General features: G+C 42.0%; 1 protein-coding gene and 1 pseudogene across 2 annotated transcripts in view; one reads left to right on the top strand and one right to left on the bottom strand.

The window, feature by feature from the left end:
* LOC139578389 (endophilin-A2-like) overlaps window positions 1-6,147 on the top strand; it is a 30,167-nt gene extending 24,020 nt beyond the window's left edge. For both annotated transcript variants that reach the window (XM_071405895.1, XM_071405896.1), the window contains one exon: window positions 3,439-6,147. In XM_071405895.1, the coding sequence (XP_071261996.1) occupies window positions 3,439-3,632 (194 nt within the window). In that variant the 3' untranslated portion in view covers window positions 3,633-6,147. The remainder of the gene's footprint in view (window positions 1-3,438) is intronic.
* A 5,010-nt stretch (window positions 6,148-11,157) lies between these two features.
* Window positions 11,158-14,614, bottom strand: LOC139579666 (MPN domain-containing protein-like; annotated as a pseudogene).
* Between the last annotated feature and the right edge of the window lie 366 nt (window positions 14,615-14,980).

The raw sequence follows: 14,980 nt of genomic DNA, 5'->3' as shown, positions 1-14,980 counted from the left end.
GCACCTTCAGCATTCAAATGCTAAAATGGCTTCTGTGATATTAGGCTTCATTAGTTGAGTGACAACCTAAGTAATTTGCTAGGTTATTGACAGCTATGCGCTGTTGAAAATTGTGTTTTTACCGGAATAAAAGTAAGCTCCCGGCAACACAACTCTCATCTGGCTTACACTATATTTTATTTTGATTGTTCAGGATCACAATCAGCAATAGTTTTGGTAGTTTTGCTTTAAATAATCAGTGTATATTGTCATTTTTAGATATACAGGGTTAAGTTGGTAATTTCATAATGAGCAATCACTTTTGCGAATCGCACGACCGACATGAGAGGAGAAGAGAAGATCTCTCTGTAAACTTCCAAACGGTCAAAACCATTTGATTTTGAGATGGTGTGAAGTCCAAGTTGTGCTGTATAGTCATTGGCTATATCAACATTTTAGTGCATTGAACCGAAACGCATCAATTCGTTCTCTAATCAAACCGAATCGCACCAAAACAATTCAAACTATACTGAACAAAAGTATGAACGCAACATGTAAATAGTTGGTCCCATGTTTCATGAGCTGAAATAAAAGATCCCATAATTTTTCCATAGGTACAAAAAAAACATCTCAACTTTTGTGCACACATTTCTTTACATCCCTGTTAGTGAGCATTTCTCCTTTGTCAAGATAATCCATCCACCTGACAGGTGTGGCATATCAAGAAGCTGATTAAGCTGCATGATTATTACACAGGTGTACCTTGTGCTGGGGACAATTAAAGGCCACTCTAAAATGTGCAGTTTCGTCACACAACACAATGCCACAGATGTCTCAAGTTTTGAGGGAGTGTACAATTGGCATGCTGACTGCAGGAATGTCCACCAGACATTTTTGTTCAGTATGAAACGTATCCTTCCTGTATCGTATTGGAGCCCATGTACAGTACCTTCAGAAAGTATTCATAACCCTTGACTTGTTTTTTTCCTCTCACCCATCTACACACAATAGTACCCCATAATGACAACGTGAAAACATGATTTTTTTAAAAGATTTTTGCAAATGTATAAAAATGAAATACAGAAATATCTAATTTACATAACTATTCACACCCCTGAGTCAATATGTGTTAGAATCACCTTTTGGCAGAGATTACAGCTGTGAGTCTTTCTGGTTCTCTAAGAGCTTTCCACACCTGAATTGTGCAAGATTTGCCAATTTTTATTAATTTCAAAATTCTTCAAGCTCTGTAAAATTGGTTGTTGATCATTGATAGACAACCATTTTCAGGTCTTGCCATAGATTTTCAAGCAGATTTAAGTCAAAACTGTAACTCAGCCACTCAGGAACATTGACTTTCTTCTTGGTAAGCAACTCCAGTGTAGATTTGGCCTTGTGTTTTAAGTTATTGTCCTGCTGACAGATGAACTCATCTCCCAAAATCCTCTAGGATTGTGCCTGTGCCTAGCTCCATTCTGTTTATTTTTTATCCTGGAAAAACTCCCCAGTACTTAACAATAACAAGCATACCCATAACATGATGCAGCCACCACTATGCTTGAAATTATGAAGAGTGGTACTCAGTAATGTGTTGTATTGGACTTGCCCCCAACATAACACTTTGTATTCAGGACAAAAAGTTAATCGCTGTGACACATTTTTTGTATTATTACTGAAGTGCCTAGTTGCAAACATGATGCATGTTTTGGAATATTTATATTCTGTCTAGGATTCCTTTTCACTCTCTCAATTAGTATTGTGGCTTAACTACAATGTTGTTGATCCATCCTCAGTTTAGTCCTATCATAGCCATTAAACTCTTAACTGTTTTAAAGTCATGCTTGGCCTGCCTCATGATGAAATCCCTGAGCGGTTTCCTTCCTCTCCTGCAACTGCATTGGAATGTAGTGATATTCAATGTCTGATATTTATATTTTTTACCAATGTACCAATAGGTGCCCTTCTTTGCGAGGCATTGGAAATCCTCCCTGGTCTTTGTGGTTGAATCTGTGTTTGAAATTCACTGTTTGACTGTGGGACCGTACAGATAATTTTGTGTGGGGTACAGAGATTACGTTGTCATTAAAAAATCTTGTTAAACACAATTTCGCAAACAAAGTGAGTCCATGCAACTTATATGACTTGTTCAGCAACAAGCACATTTTTACTCCTGAACATTTCAGCTTTAAATGTTTTATAAAAAAATGTGATACAAATAAAAAGCTTAAGTCCACATTGACATTTATGAGGTATTGTGTGTAGGCCAGTGACAAAAACATCTACATTTAATCAATTTTAAATTCAGGCTGTAACACAACAAAATGTGGAAAATGTCAAGGGGTGTGAGTACTTTCTGAAGGCAATGTATGTACCCATAAAACACTGTGCTATACGATGAATGCCTCTATTGTCCCCCCCCCCCCCCCCCAAAAAAACAATTAGAAGTGAAAGCGACAAATCATGACAAAAGATGTTGACAGCATGGGCAGAGGTGGAGGAAATGACTTATCTTTTCTGGTGGAGGAGCAGGTTTGCGTGTGTATCTGTGTGAGACGCACACATGATGGAGCAGTGACTGAAGGATGAGGAACAGACTGTCTTACCGTAGTGAGATTGGTTATAGTCCTACATCATGAGCTGGGTAGAAGCAGTCTGCCGTCTTCAGAAGTGCTTAATTGCTTTATTTGCCTCGTGAAATAATAGAACAATAAATGATATTGATTGTTAGATTTCTCATAAAGCTGGTAGAGAATAGCCTAGGCTTAAGCTATGAACTTTCATTCTTATTATTTTGAAATCCACAACAATTTTAGGACAACACTGTAGGCTAGAATATTTTGGAAATAAGCTACTGGTCATAACTAAGTATATTTTTTGTCTTTAAGTTTTTCTGATAGGCCTAGTAGGAGGATGGGTTATTGGCCATTTTGTTTTCAACCTCGCATGGAGGGATTTTCCCAGCCTGCATGGATCATTTCTTTCTTAATAAGCTTCAACTGTCATTAGATTTTTCTATAGGCTAATGATATTATTTCTCTCATTAATCCTTTGACTACCTTACATTTTTAGGATATTCAAATAACTGTTTTGAGATGTTACTCTGTTAAATTAATTTGTTGACCAGAACAACACAGGGCTGTATGGGAGGCCAGGTCATCTTTCTAGCACTGTCACTCCTCACACTGTCTGAGCCTGCCGTGTGTTCATTTCACAACCCAGCCACACCTACTAATACTTAAACTACAGTGTGAACCATAAGCTAACAAACAGAGTGCCGTGTGAAAACCTAAAACCATAATCTGACGGTCCAGCTCTGTTAGACAGCAGAAGGAGGGTGGGATGTATGGACATAGAGAGATGGGATTAGTCTATCACTGTCTGGTATGATGTACACTTTTTCAACCTTCTCTCTCCGTTTTCCATCCCTCTCGCCTCCTTTCTCCTCTTTCTGTCGTTCAGTTTCAGAACAGCCATGCTGTAAGGCCCTGTATGACTTTGACCCGGAGAATGAGGGAGAGCTGGGCTTCAAGGAGGGCGATATCATCACCCTGACCAATCAAATCGATGAGAACTGGTATGAAGGCATGCTTCACGGCCAATCAGGATTTTTCCCTCTCAACTACGTGGAGATTGTCGTCCCCCTGACAAACTAAAGAGTGCCTTAGAGTACGTGAGAGAGGGAATGAGGAGCCAGTTGAATCTGTGGGACAGATCCTAGAGTCTTCGTCCTCATCTTCACCATCATCACAGACGCACCTGTACTCTTTGGCACGTTTTCATCTTCACATTTGAAGGAGGAAAATTGGAAAATGGTGGCTTCTCACATTCCAGTTCAAAGAAAAAGAGATTTGAATATGATCCCCCTGCCCTACAAGCGAAAACGGAAGACTGACATTCGGACACAGACATGAAGAACCTGACTCAACCAGACTAACATTTTAAAGTAACGTTTTCTGTCAACCACAGATATCTCTACAGAAAATAGAAGTTTCACATGAAATGTATCAAAATTTAAATGGTAACAATTTATTATTGAATGTAAAGTTACGTACCTGTAAGCAGCAGAAGACATTAACATCTGCAGTTTAGCTGGTTCTGACTGTAAACTATACCACTTGTAAAGCCTTGTCTTTTTATTTTTCGTAGTTTCAAAACAAAAAATGTATTTCACACATCCCACATTTCTCTAAGTCCCACATTTTAGTATGGACTCTGCTGAATATTCGCCTTATTTACAAGGCAAGTATGTTGGACACTGCAACGGCACAGCCTTGCAAATAGTCGATTTTGACTGGACTACATCTCTTGAAGCCCCCTGCTGGCCAGGCTAACACAACCATCCTCCTCAGTAAACAACTACAGCAATGCCTTGTACTAATGATCCATTTACAGTCAGTAGATTTACAAAACGATGTACCTTCTGTATGCCTGAGCCACAGGAGAGCATGAAGGGCCTCAGACATTGTTTAGTTTTGCTATGGTCTGCATTTGATTTGTTTTGGTCTAAGCCTCATTTATAGTTTTTTTTATGTACAGCTAAACGGTTAAATTGCACCTTGGTCCTCCAATGAGATTGTTGATGTATGTGTGAGGGACTGTGTAAGTAATGTGTAGTTGGAGGCCTCTACTGAAAGGATGTTCAAACCCAGACAGTCGGAGACTGAAGCCCCTGAGGAGAAAACTGTTTGATTTTGGGTCTAGTTAACATTTATAAGAAAACATTTTCCCCAGGGGCTACTGGACATTTCGTGACGTTAGCAACATTCGGTGCCTGTGTGTTTTTAGTTTTCCTGTCTGTCCATCTGTTCAATAGAGGAAACACAGCTAAAAATGCCAAATAGAATACAGTACATGGTGTGTCAACCATGATGTGATCTGGTGAGGTGGGGGTTTTAGGTGTGTCATCATAGTGCCTGTCTGTTCAGCTTATCCTTAGAACCTCAGCTTGTCCCAGTACATCCATGACAACAACGCTGCTGGCAGTGTCTCCGTCTGTCTCCCATATAGTGCACATAAACGTGGGACTCTTTTCAGATGCATGTGTGAGACTGTGAAGTTCTTTAGGATCAGGAAATCTCATTCATTCACGTCTGTATTAAGTATTATTTACTTCTTCGTTGGTTATCACACTTCTCCCCGGGTCTCGTAGTAGGAGGGGTTGGTGTGTGCTGCTGGACAGGACTGCGTACGGTGTCAAATATAGTAAATACTGAATGAGGAAATGACTGGGAAACTGAATAATAATATATGGTTATTTTATTTGTGATGATGGTTCTGTTAGGAAAAGCCCCTGCTACCAAGATGCATACAATCAGAGCTTAAAGACCCTCCATGATTGATAGTTGTGGATATGATTGAGTCACACATGCTGCAGTGCACTTTTTCATTCACATATTTCTCTCCCCTCAGTGTTGAGGTCCAGGCTAACTTTAGCTACTATTCTCTCTGCCAGCCTGCTCCCTCCATCCACCACTCTGCTCTGTCTCTCACAACACCTCCTCTCTGGTGTTAGAGCTCTCCCAAACGTTTACGGGCCTGGGTTCCGTTCATTTCAATGACCAGAGTGCAGTGGTGGACTGGTACAGAGCAACCTGGTGCTGACTGGATCACACACCAATAAGAGTCCAAAACAAACAAACATAATTTATAGTTAGGGGTGCTTCAGTGCCTTTGGGAAAGAAATTAGGAAAAGACTAATACAACCAACCAAAATAACCAAGCTACTTACTATGGTCATGAATTTCTGTACTAAGGGTTCTGTTCATTTCCAGCCTTGGCACTTTGCTGTGTACAGACGGTTGTGCATGTGTACACTTGCTTTTGTGACACACTACACTTTTTAAAAAGGGTCATTTCTGTCTAATCTGTTGGAGAACCAGAATTATCACTTGAACTAAAAAAGATAATTCTGGCACTCAATAGTATTACTTTTTACACACAAAACATTCAAACATTTTTTTTTTATTAATCTTTGCATGTAGGTCTATCCAATACCTTGTAAATGTATGTATTTTAGTTCAAGTTTTCTTTTTACTTTTGGTATGTCATTGTATGGTATGTCAAATTTAACTGCAATATCTTGTCATGTATTATAAAAAAATATTTGTACTTGCTTTCTCTTGTTTTCTCCCTTCTACCGTCTTTGAATAAATAAATGTCACCCAAGCATTTTGTACTGTGTACGGACTGTTTTTGAAAATAATGTTTTTATCATAAGTGTAAATAAACTATTACTGCTTAATTGCCAAAATGTTAATGCATGTGAGGAGGTGGAATCTACACTAATGATCTTTTTTGTGTGTGTTTTTGATGGAAATGTTCAGTAGGTTGGTGGGACAAAAGGTGGCAGTGTAGTTCTTTCCAAAGCACCATCAACACTAACAGTGAGCAGACAGTAAAATACAATGTTTTATAAAATAGAATGTTCAAATATGCAATATATTGTCTCGTATATATTGCATATTTTAACATTCTATTTTATTACAAATATTGTGCTAGATCAGGATTTTACTTTTGATGATATTCTATGATTGTAAATGGTGTGCAATTAATTCTGTCTATAGCTAGGTTTCCATTGAATTGGCGACAGATTTTCATGCAAATATTTTAAAATCCACATAAACCTTACCGTGAAATGCTTACTTACAAGCCCTTAATAACTAACAATGCCGTTCAAGAAATAGAGTTAAATAAATATTTACTAAATAAATTAAAGTAAAAAAATCGAATCAATCAAAAAGTAACAAGAAATATACATAACAATAACAAGGCTATATACAGGGGGTACCGGTACAGAGTCAATGTGTGGGGGTACAGGTTAGTTGAGGTCATTTGTAAAGTGACTATGCATAGATAATAAACAGCGAGTAGCAGCCGTGTAAAAACACTGGTGTCGTATGGTCAGATGCCATACCAGACGGTGATGCAACCGGTCAGGATGCTCTCGGTGGTGCAGCTGTAGAACTTTTTGTGGATCTGGGGACCCATGCCAAATCTTTTCAGTCTCTTGAGGGAGAAAAGGTGTTGTCGAGCCCTCTTCACGACTATCTTGGTGTGTTTGGACCATGATAGTTTGTTGGTGATGTGGACACCAAGGAACTTGAAACTCTCGACCCGCTCCACTTCAGTCCTGTTGATGTTAATGGGAGCCTGTTCGGCCCTCCTTTTCCTATAGTCCACAATCAGCTCATTTGTCTTGCTCACATTGAGAGAGAGATTGTTGTTCTGGCACCACACTGCCAGGTCTCTGACCTCCCTATAGGCTGTCTCATCGTTGTCGGTGATCAGGCCTACCACTGTTTAGTCGTCAGCAAACTTAATGATGGTGTTGGAGTCGTGCTTGGCCACGCAGTCGTGGATGAACAGGGAGTACAGGAGGGGACTAAGCACGCACCCCTGAGGGGCCCCAGTGTTGAGGATCAGCGTAGCAGATGTGTTGTTGCCTACCCTTACCACCTGGGGGCGGCCCGTCAGGAAGTCCAGGACCCAGTTGCAGAGGGAGGTGTTTAGTCCCAGTGTTCTTAGCTTAGTGATAAGCTGTGTGGGCACTATGGTGTTGAACGCTGAGCTGTAGTCAATGAACCGCATTCTCACATAGATGTTCCTTTTGTCTAGGTGGGAAAGGGCAGTGTGGAGTGCGATTGAGTTTGCGTCATCTGTTGATCTGTTGGGGCAGTATGCGAATTGGAGTGGGTCTAGGGTTTCTGGCATGATGGTTTTGTGCAACGGGGGCGGTAGTGCTATGGGGCGGTAATCTTTTAGGCAGGTTACCTTTGTTTTTTGGGGCACAGGGACTATGGTGGTATGTTTGAAACATGCAAGTATTACAGACTCGGCCAGGGAGAGGTTTAAAACGTCAGTGAAGACATTTGCAAGTTGGTCCGCACATGCTTTGAGTACACGTCCTGGTAATCCGTCTGGCCCCTTCTGCTTTGTGAATGTTCGCATCGGCTATGGAGAGCGTGATCACACAGTCGTCCGGAAAACAGCTGGTGCTCTCATGCATTCTTCAGTGTTGCTTGCCTGGAAGCGAGCAGAAAAGGCATTTAGCTTGTCTGGTTGGCTTGCGTCACTGGGCAGCTCTCGTCTGGGTTTCCCTTTGTAGTCCGTAATAGTTTTCAAGCCCTGCTACATCCGACGAGCGTCAGAGCCAGTGTAGTAGGATTCAATCTTAGCCCTGTATTGCCTGTTTGATAGTTTGTCTAAGGGCATAGTGGGATTTCTTATAAGCGTCCGGGTTTCCCACTCCTTGTGGATGTTGCCTGTAATCCATGGCTTCTGGAAGGGAAATGTACGTACGGTCACTGTGGGGACGGCGTAGTCGATGCACTTATTGATGAAGTCGGTGACTGAGGTGGTATACTCCTCAATGCCATTGGATGAATCCCAGAACATATTCCAATCTGTGCTAGCAAAACAGTCCTCTAGCGTAGCATCCGCGTCATCTGACCACTTCCATACTGAGCGAGTCACTGGTATTTCCTGCTTTAGTTTTTGCTTGTAAGCAGGAATCTGGAGGATAGAATTATGGTCAGATTTGCCAAATAGAGGGCGAGGGAGAGCATTGTATGCGTCTCTGTGTGTGGAGTAAAGGTGGTCTAGAGTTTTTTTCCCTCTGGTTGCACATGTGACATGCTTGTAGAAATTATGTAAAACTGATTTAGGTTTGCCTGCATTAAAGTCCCCGGCCACTAGGACCGCCGCTTCTGAATTAGTATTTTCTTGTTTGCTTATGGTCTTATACAGCTCTTTGAGTGCGGTCTTAGTGCCAGCATCGGTTTGTGGTGGTAAATAGACGGCTACGAAAAATATAGATGAGAACTCTCTTGGTAGATCGTGTCGTTTATGGCTTATCATGAGGTATTCTACCTAAGGCGAGCAATACCGCGATACTTACTTCTTTAATATTAGACATTGCGCACCAGACGTTATTGACAAATAGACACACACCCCCGCCCCTCGTCTTACCAGACGTAGCTGCTCTGTCCTGCCGAAACACGGAGAAACCAGCCAGCTCTATATTATACGTGTCGTCGTTCTGCCAAGTCTCGGTGAAACAGAAGGATATTGCTTTTTTTTAATGTCCCATTGGTAGGATAGTCTTAATCGTAGATTGTCCGGTTTGTTTTCCAATGATTGCACATTGGCCAATAATACAGAGGGTAGTGGTGGTTTACTCACTCGGAGCAGCAACGAGAACTGCCCCTCCCTACCTTCAGGCTATGCTCAAATCCTACATCCCAACCCGAGCACTCTGTTCCGCCACCTCTGGTCTCTTGGCCCTTGCACCCCTACGGCAGGGCAGCATCCACTCAGCCCAGTCAAAGCTCTTCTCTGTCCTGGCACCCCAATGGTGGAACAAGCTTCCCCCTAAAATTAAGACAGCGCAGTCCCTGCGCATTTTCCGAAAACGTCTGAAACCCTGAAGAGTATCTTAAATAACTCTCAAAAAAAGGTTGTGGAAATCGCTCTGTAATTTCCTGGTTGCTAAAATTCTACACTGTTCACTCGATTTCAGTTTGTGAGAAAACAAGCACTGAATAGTGTAGGGAATCATTATACCATCTAAATTGTTGTGAAATGTCTTTTCAATAACAAAAAATATTGGTTTTATCAACTGGTGGACCCATAGCTGCGGGAAGTACAGTAGGGATGCTGAGGGTCCTGCAACACCCCCTGAAAAATCTGAATTTAAAAAGTAGTGCACTGGGACTTTAATAGTCCTGTATTAGCAGACCGATATAGCCATCTGCAGTGCAGGCAAAAGCTCGCCCCAGATTGACAACAGATGCCACTCGAGCCGGAGAAATCAATAGGCGAATATCACAGCCAATCACAACACTGGCGGGTAAGTAATAATGTGAAACACTATCATTCCACTATTACCGCCAGATATAATATGGACATTTTCTGAAATTGCAATGCAAAAATTCTACAAAAATCCAATGCACCTTTAAATAGCAAATGTACCTACTCTGGTTTTTGCACCTGCACTCTAGCCAACAGCACAGAGGTAGGCTGTTGCATTATTATGGATAAGAGCAAAAATATTTGTATTTGTCAAAAGGCAGTCAAGCATTGCTCATTGTGTCACCAGAATAAGACCCTCGATATTTATTGGAAAGTAGCAGAAAGCTCATCACCTTCACTTTCACCACCCTGTGAAGTTCATCATCATTTATTTCATCCGTAGCCTAATAAACTGCATAGTTTCCAGAGTTGTAGTGGGAGGGCCACACCATATCATCACGTGACTCCAAGTTTACTTCGATATGATGGTTATTATATCAATGTTTGCGTATAGAGTCGTTTCCATTTCTCACAAAATCAATTTTACCAACACAAAAAGATCCCGCCATGTAGAACGAACAAATTATCTGTCTGCATTCATTAAATTGTACTAAAACTTCCTGTTTCCATCACAGCTGTAGTGATTTTTGTTCATATGCAATGACTTTACTAGCATAAAACTGTAGATGGAAACATGGTTAGTGACCGCAAAAAAACAAGAATCTACTACTATTACAGAAACACAGAAGTAGTTCCACTATGTGTTTTTAATCAAATTGTATTGGTAACATACACATATTTAGCAGATGTTATTGCGGGTGTAGCGAAATGCTTGTGCTGCGAAGTTCTTAGGAGCTAGAAGCAGAGCTGCCATGTCAGTGTGCCATCCTGTTCTGTGTATTTAGCAGGTTCAAGGCATTGTTCTCATATCAGCACTTCCACATGTCACAGACCACAGTTTCGATAAATATATCACAGGTAATAGAGAAGAGGAAGACCCTTATTTCCATGTCGACTTCTGTAACAACAGTCTGATGCCAAGCACTGGCAGCAGACGCTAGGGAACACATTCACAGCACACAAATCATCACGTTATACTGTACAAACATTGTCAGTTATACAGACCTCACAGTCAGAAAAGGCCATGGAGACCAGTACACTCACCCTCCGGACTCTGGAGTCACCATCTCCTCCTTCAGGCCAGTGCACATCCAGCTTACAGTATGCCCGAGGCCATGGCAGCAGTTGTAAGACCACAGACAAAGGACAGAAATGACAACCTATTATCTGTGTAGATAAGTAGTGCACTACAGTATGGGGAATAGGGTGTCATTTTGAGATTTTCATTTGAAATCAGTGCATTATACACAAACGTGTTTCTCTTCCACCTTAGTGTGTGTTGATGAGTTGGTTGTAGACGGGCTCCAGGATCTGAGAGTAGGTCTGGTCTTTGGGTGCGTGGCCGCTCAGAGAGCCCTGGGGGAAAGAGAGGGAGAGCGAAACCAAACAAGTGAGGAGGACATTTCTGAGTGACAATTCCTAACTGGAGATAACATGCATGACTCGAACTTCACGCAAATGTATCGATGTCAATGAGAGATGTGAGATCATTTGGGTATCATGCGCAGATCACAAGTTAGCATCCGGCTCTAAGTGATTAACATGGTGTGGAATCTATGCTACTTGTGTTACATAGCAGTTTCCTGTTGTAAATGGCTGATGTTTCACAGACCTTGATTTTGTCCATCATGGTGGTATCAGGACACCAGAACTGATGGAACTGTACCAGGTCAGGAGCTGCCCTGTAGAAGTCCACCAGCAGCATCTGTGGAACAATAATTGAATACAGTAAGAAGAACACAGTTACAAAATGGCCAATGGTCTACCATTTGAATGAATTTGCATAGGTATGGTTACTATGATGATAACTAAGTTTACAGACAGTACCATCTCATTCAGGATGTCACTGGTCAGGAAGTTATCTTGTACATAGGTCACCACCACCACCACAGGGATGCCATGGTCATTGGGCCTTTGCTGTGGATGGTAGAATAGTGATAAGTTGGTGTTATAGATGTTAACCTGACAGACCTCGCATGAACAGATTCTGGCAGATCTGAAAGGTCATTGATTGTTTTTCACACAAACATCTGTATCATACTATGGAATTGGCGTGTGTTGATCCATGTCCTGATATTATCAGTGTTACTAGGGCTTACCTCTTCCTCAACAGCAAAGGCCGAATCTCTATCTGCGACAGGGAAATGCTCTTAAACTGCAAGCAAAAGGGCACAACAACAGAGGTCATACATGTTGAAGATCATTACTGTAATGCCAGAGCCTGGGGAATGCAATGTCATATTTCTGACATTGCTCACTGTCTCTGCTTTTAAAGGAAATACTCACGTTGTGTGTTAGTATCCTATCGTCCTCCGAGGTAGCCCACCACCTCACTGGTGGTCAGGTGACAGTGGAAATCCTGAGGACACACGATCATACATCTGTCATTTTCCCCCAATACAACAGACTCAAACTGTAGTTTTACATTTCTTATCTTACTACCACTGTATGACTTACCATGAGAAGCATCACGTTGCTGCATACAGCACATTGAAAGGCTGGAATCTCTTGATGGCTGAGAAGGCTGATAACCCCACCAACGTGTGTGGATCCCTGTCGATATACAGTATGTGTTTAAGTGTTGATGCTTACTTATATGCATTATTGAGACAGGCTGGGATGAGCACAATTATACCTTGCAGCATTCCTGGTACCCAGAGTGCAGTATCTGATGGGGATTATCTCTCTGTCTCCTCTCCTGGGCACAAGGCTGATATCTGTTAGAGGGACCCATTAGATACATCTTTCTCATATCACTCTCCAGTGTATTTGTGTATGGACATGTATTATGATAATCTGTTACAGGTGTATTACCAGGTAGTATATGGACAGCACTCCATCCCCAGGCTCCACCAGGCTGTCCTTCAGCAGCACTCTCAGGGTAATGCCTCTCCTCCTCAGCAGGGAACCACAACATAGTTTAAATAGTTTAAAATTACATAATGCCATTTCTCCAGATTCTTGGTGGATTGAATGTCTCACCATGCAGCTCAGGTTTGTTCTTCCTGTTCTTGTCACCTGTCGGCAATGCCGTCTTTCCCTCTTCCTCATCTCCCATCTCGTCATCTTCTACCTCGCTCACTAAGCTCTGACATCACAGGAAGAGGGAGTGTTTGAGATACCAGTATTCTACAGCACTTCTCTCCCTCCAAATCTCCCTCTTCCAGCATCCCTTCCTTTTGATGCCTCTTTTCCTGTAGAGCTTTGTTTCCGTATCAACAAACCTCCCTCTTTTTCTCCTCCTCACCATGTCTGTGCTGGGCTGGTACTTGTGCAGCCAGCTGGTCTTGTACTGCACTCGTTTCTTGCCCCTGTAGCGCACTGAGGCCCACCCACAGCCCGACTTCTTAGCAGGGTTGACCAGGCGCTTGCAGTGTGTGGCCCAGGCACTGGGAGAGTTGAAGGTCTGCCCCGTCTCCACCCAGCAGATCTTCCCATCATTAAACAGGTCACCTAAAAACGTTTTACCCTAAGGAGGGAGGGATGCAACTTTAGGCTGGTGCTGGTGACATTATGCAGTGAGGTCCATACAGAAGTGGTTTGTCGAGAACGGTGTGAAAGAACTTGACTGGCCTGCACAGAGCCCTGCCTCAACCCCATCGAACACCTTTGGGATGAATTGGAACACCGACAGCGAGCCAGGCCTAATCGCCCAACATCAGTGCCTGACCTCACGAATGATCATGTGGCTGAATGGAAGCAAGTCCACACAGCAATGTTCCAATATTTAGTGGAAAGCCTTCCCAGAAGAGTGGAGGCTGTTATAGCCGCAAAAGGGGACCAACTCCATATTAACGCCCATGATTTTCGAATGAAAAGTTTGATGAGCATGTATCCACATACTTTTGGCCATATAGTGTATTTGTGTATGGACATGTATTATGATAATCTGTTACAGGTGTATTACCAGGTAGTATATGGACAGCACTCCATCCCCAGGCTCTACCAGGCTTTCCTTCAGCAGCACTCTCAGGGTAATGCCTCTCCTCCTCAGCAGGGAACCACAACCCGAGAGGGTCCTCAGGTCTGACTACGCTCCTCCTCTTCCTCTCCTCCCTCCTCCATGACCTGTGGAGACAAGGGTGGCTCAGAGTCTGTGAACACAGACACACACACATATTTTATGCATGATGCATTTGTAAGCCATTCAATAGAAAGGTGATCTCTTAGAGAGACGAACCACTCTCATTACGTCATGAAAACATGTCCAAATTAAAACATACGGTGCCATGACCTTGACATTAAATGAGGAACCAAAGATTGCCATTCATCCACAAAAAGAAGTCCAACAAATGACTCCCTCTGAATTTGTTATAGCAGTCATGACATCTTTGAGATCAAGAAGTCACCCAGTGACCCACATAAATCACTGTCACCGTTGAAATGTAATAATCTGTTGGACGTTACATTTAAAGTTGTTTGACATAGCTAATTTGTTGTCACTTTTGATAATTTGTGATAGCCCTAATTAATGTTGTGGCCTTTGTGAGACAGCGTCTGTTTATATGGTTAGTAAGAAAAAAGAAACGCAGAAGACATTCCATATAGGGATAAAATAGTAGCCTACTGATTTGATCTAATTGTATTAATTACCACTATTACATTTAAATATGGATGCGCGTTGTTTATTCTTGGCCATTGGTTATTCATCCGCAACTCGAGGCCTGCTCCTCGAGATGAATTTCACTCAACATTTTAATTAAAATCATGTATCATTCTCACCCATTTCTCTGAAAGCGTTTGAGAGCCGCTAGAGGTTTTCTTTTCACCTAGAGGTTTTCTTTTCACCTAGAGGTTTTCTTTTCACCCACTTTTGATCAATGCTCAGAAGAGTTCAATAAACACACTTCGCCACACTGGCTGGCAAGCTATTATGCAATTATGCAAAAACATAACATGAAAGCGTCTGCAGTGTAGTGTCCTTGTGGTGTTTTAATGTCAATTCCTCCTTTTTCTTTCTCCCTCACTCCCGTCCTTGTCACTCTCCCCGTAAACTAAAGCGATGTTTCTTTGATCATATAGGTTATATCTCATCGTAAACTATTTGCTGTTCAGTCGCTATCAGACACAGTTTCTTATAGTCAAAACATAT

Source organism: Salvelinus alpinus, chromosome 6 (genome assembly GCF_045679555.1).
Source record: "Salvelinus alpinus chromosome 6, SLU_Salpinus.1, whole genome shotgun sequence".
Taxonomy (NCBI): Eukaryota; Metazoa; Chordata; class Actinopteri; order Salmoniformes; family Salmonidae; genus Salvelinus; species Salvelinus alpinus.
This window is presented reverse-complemented; position numbering and strand designations above follow the sequence as displayed.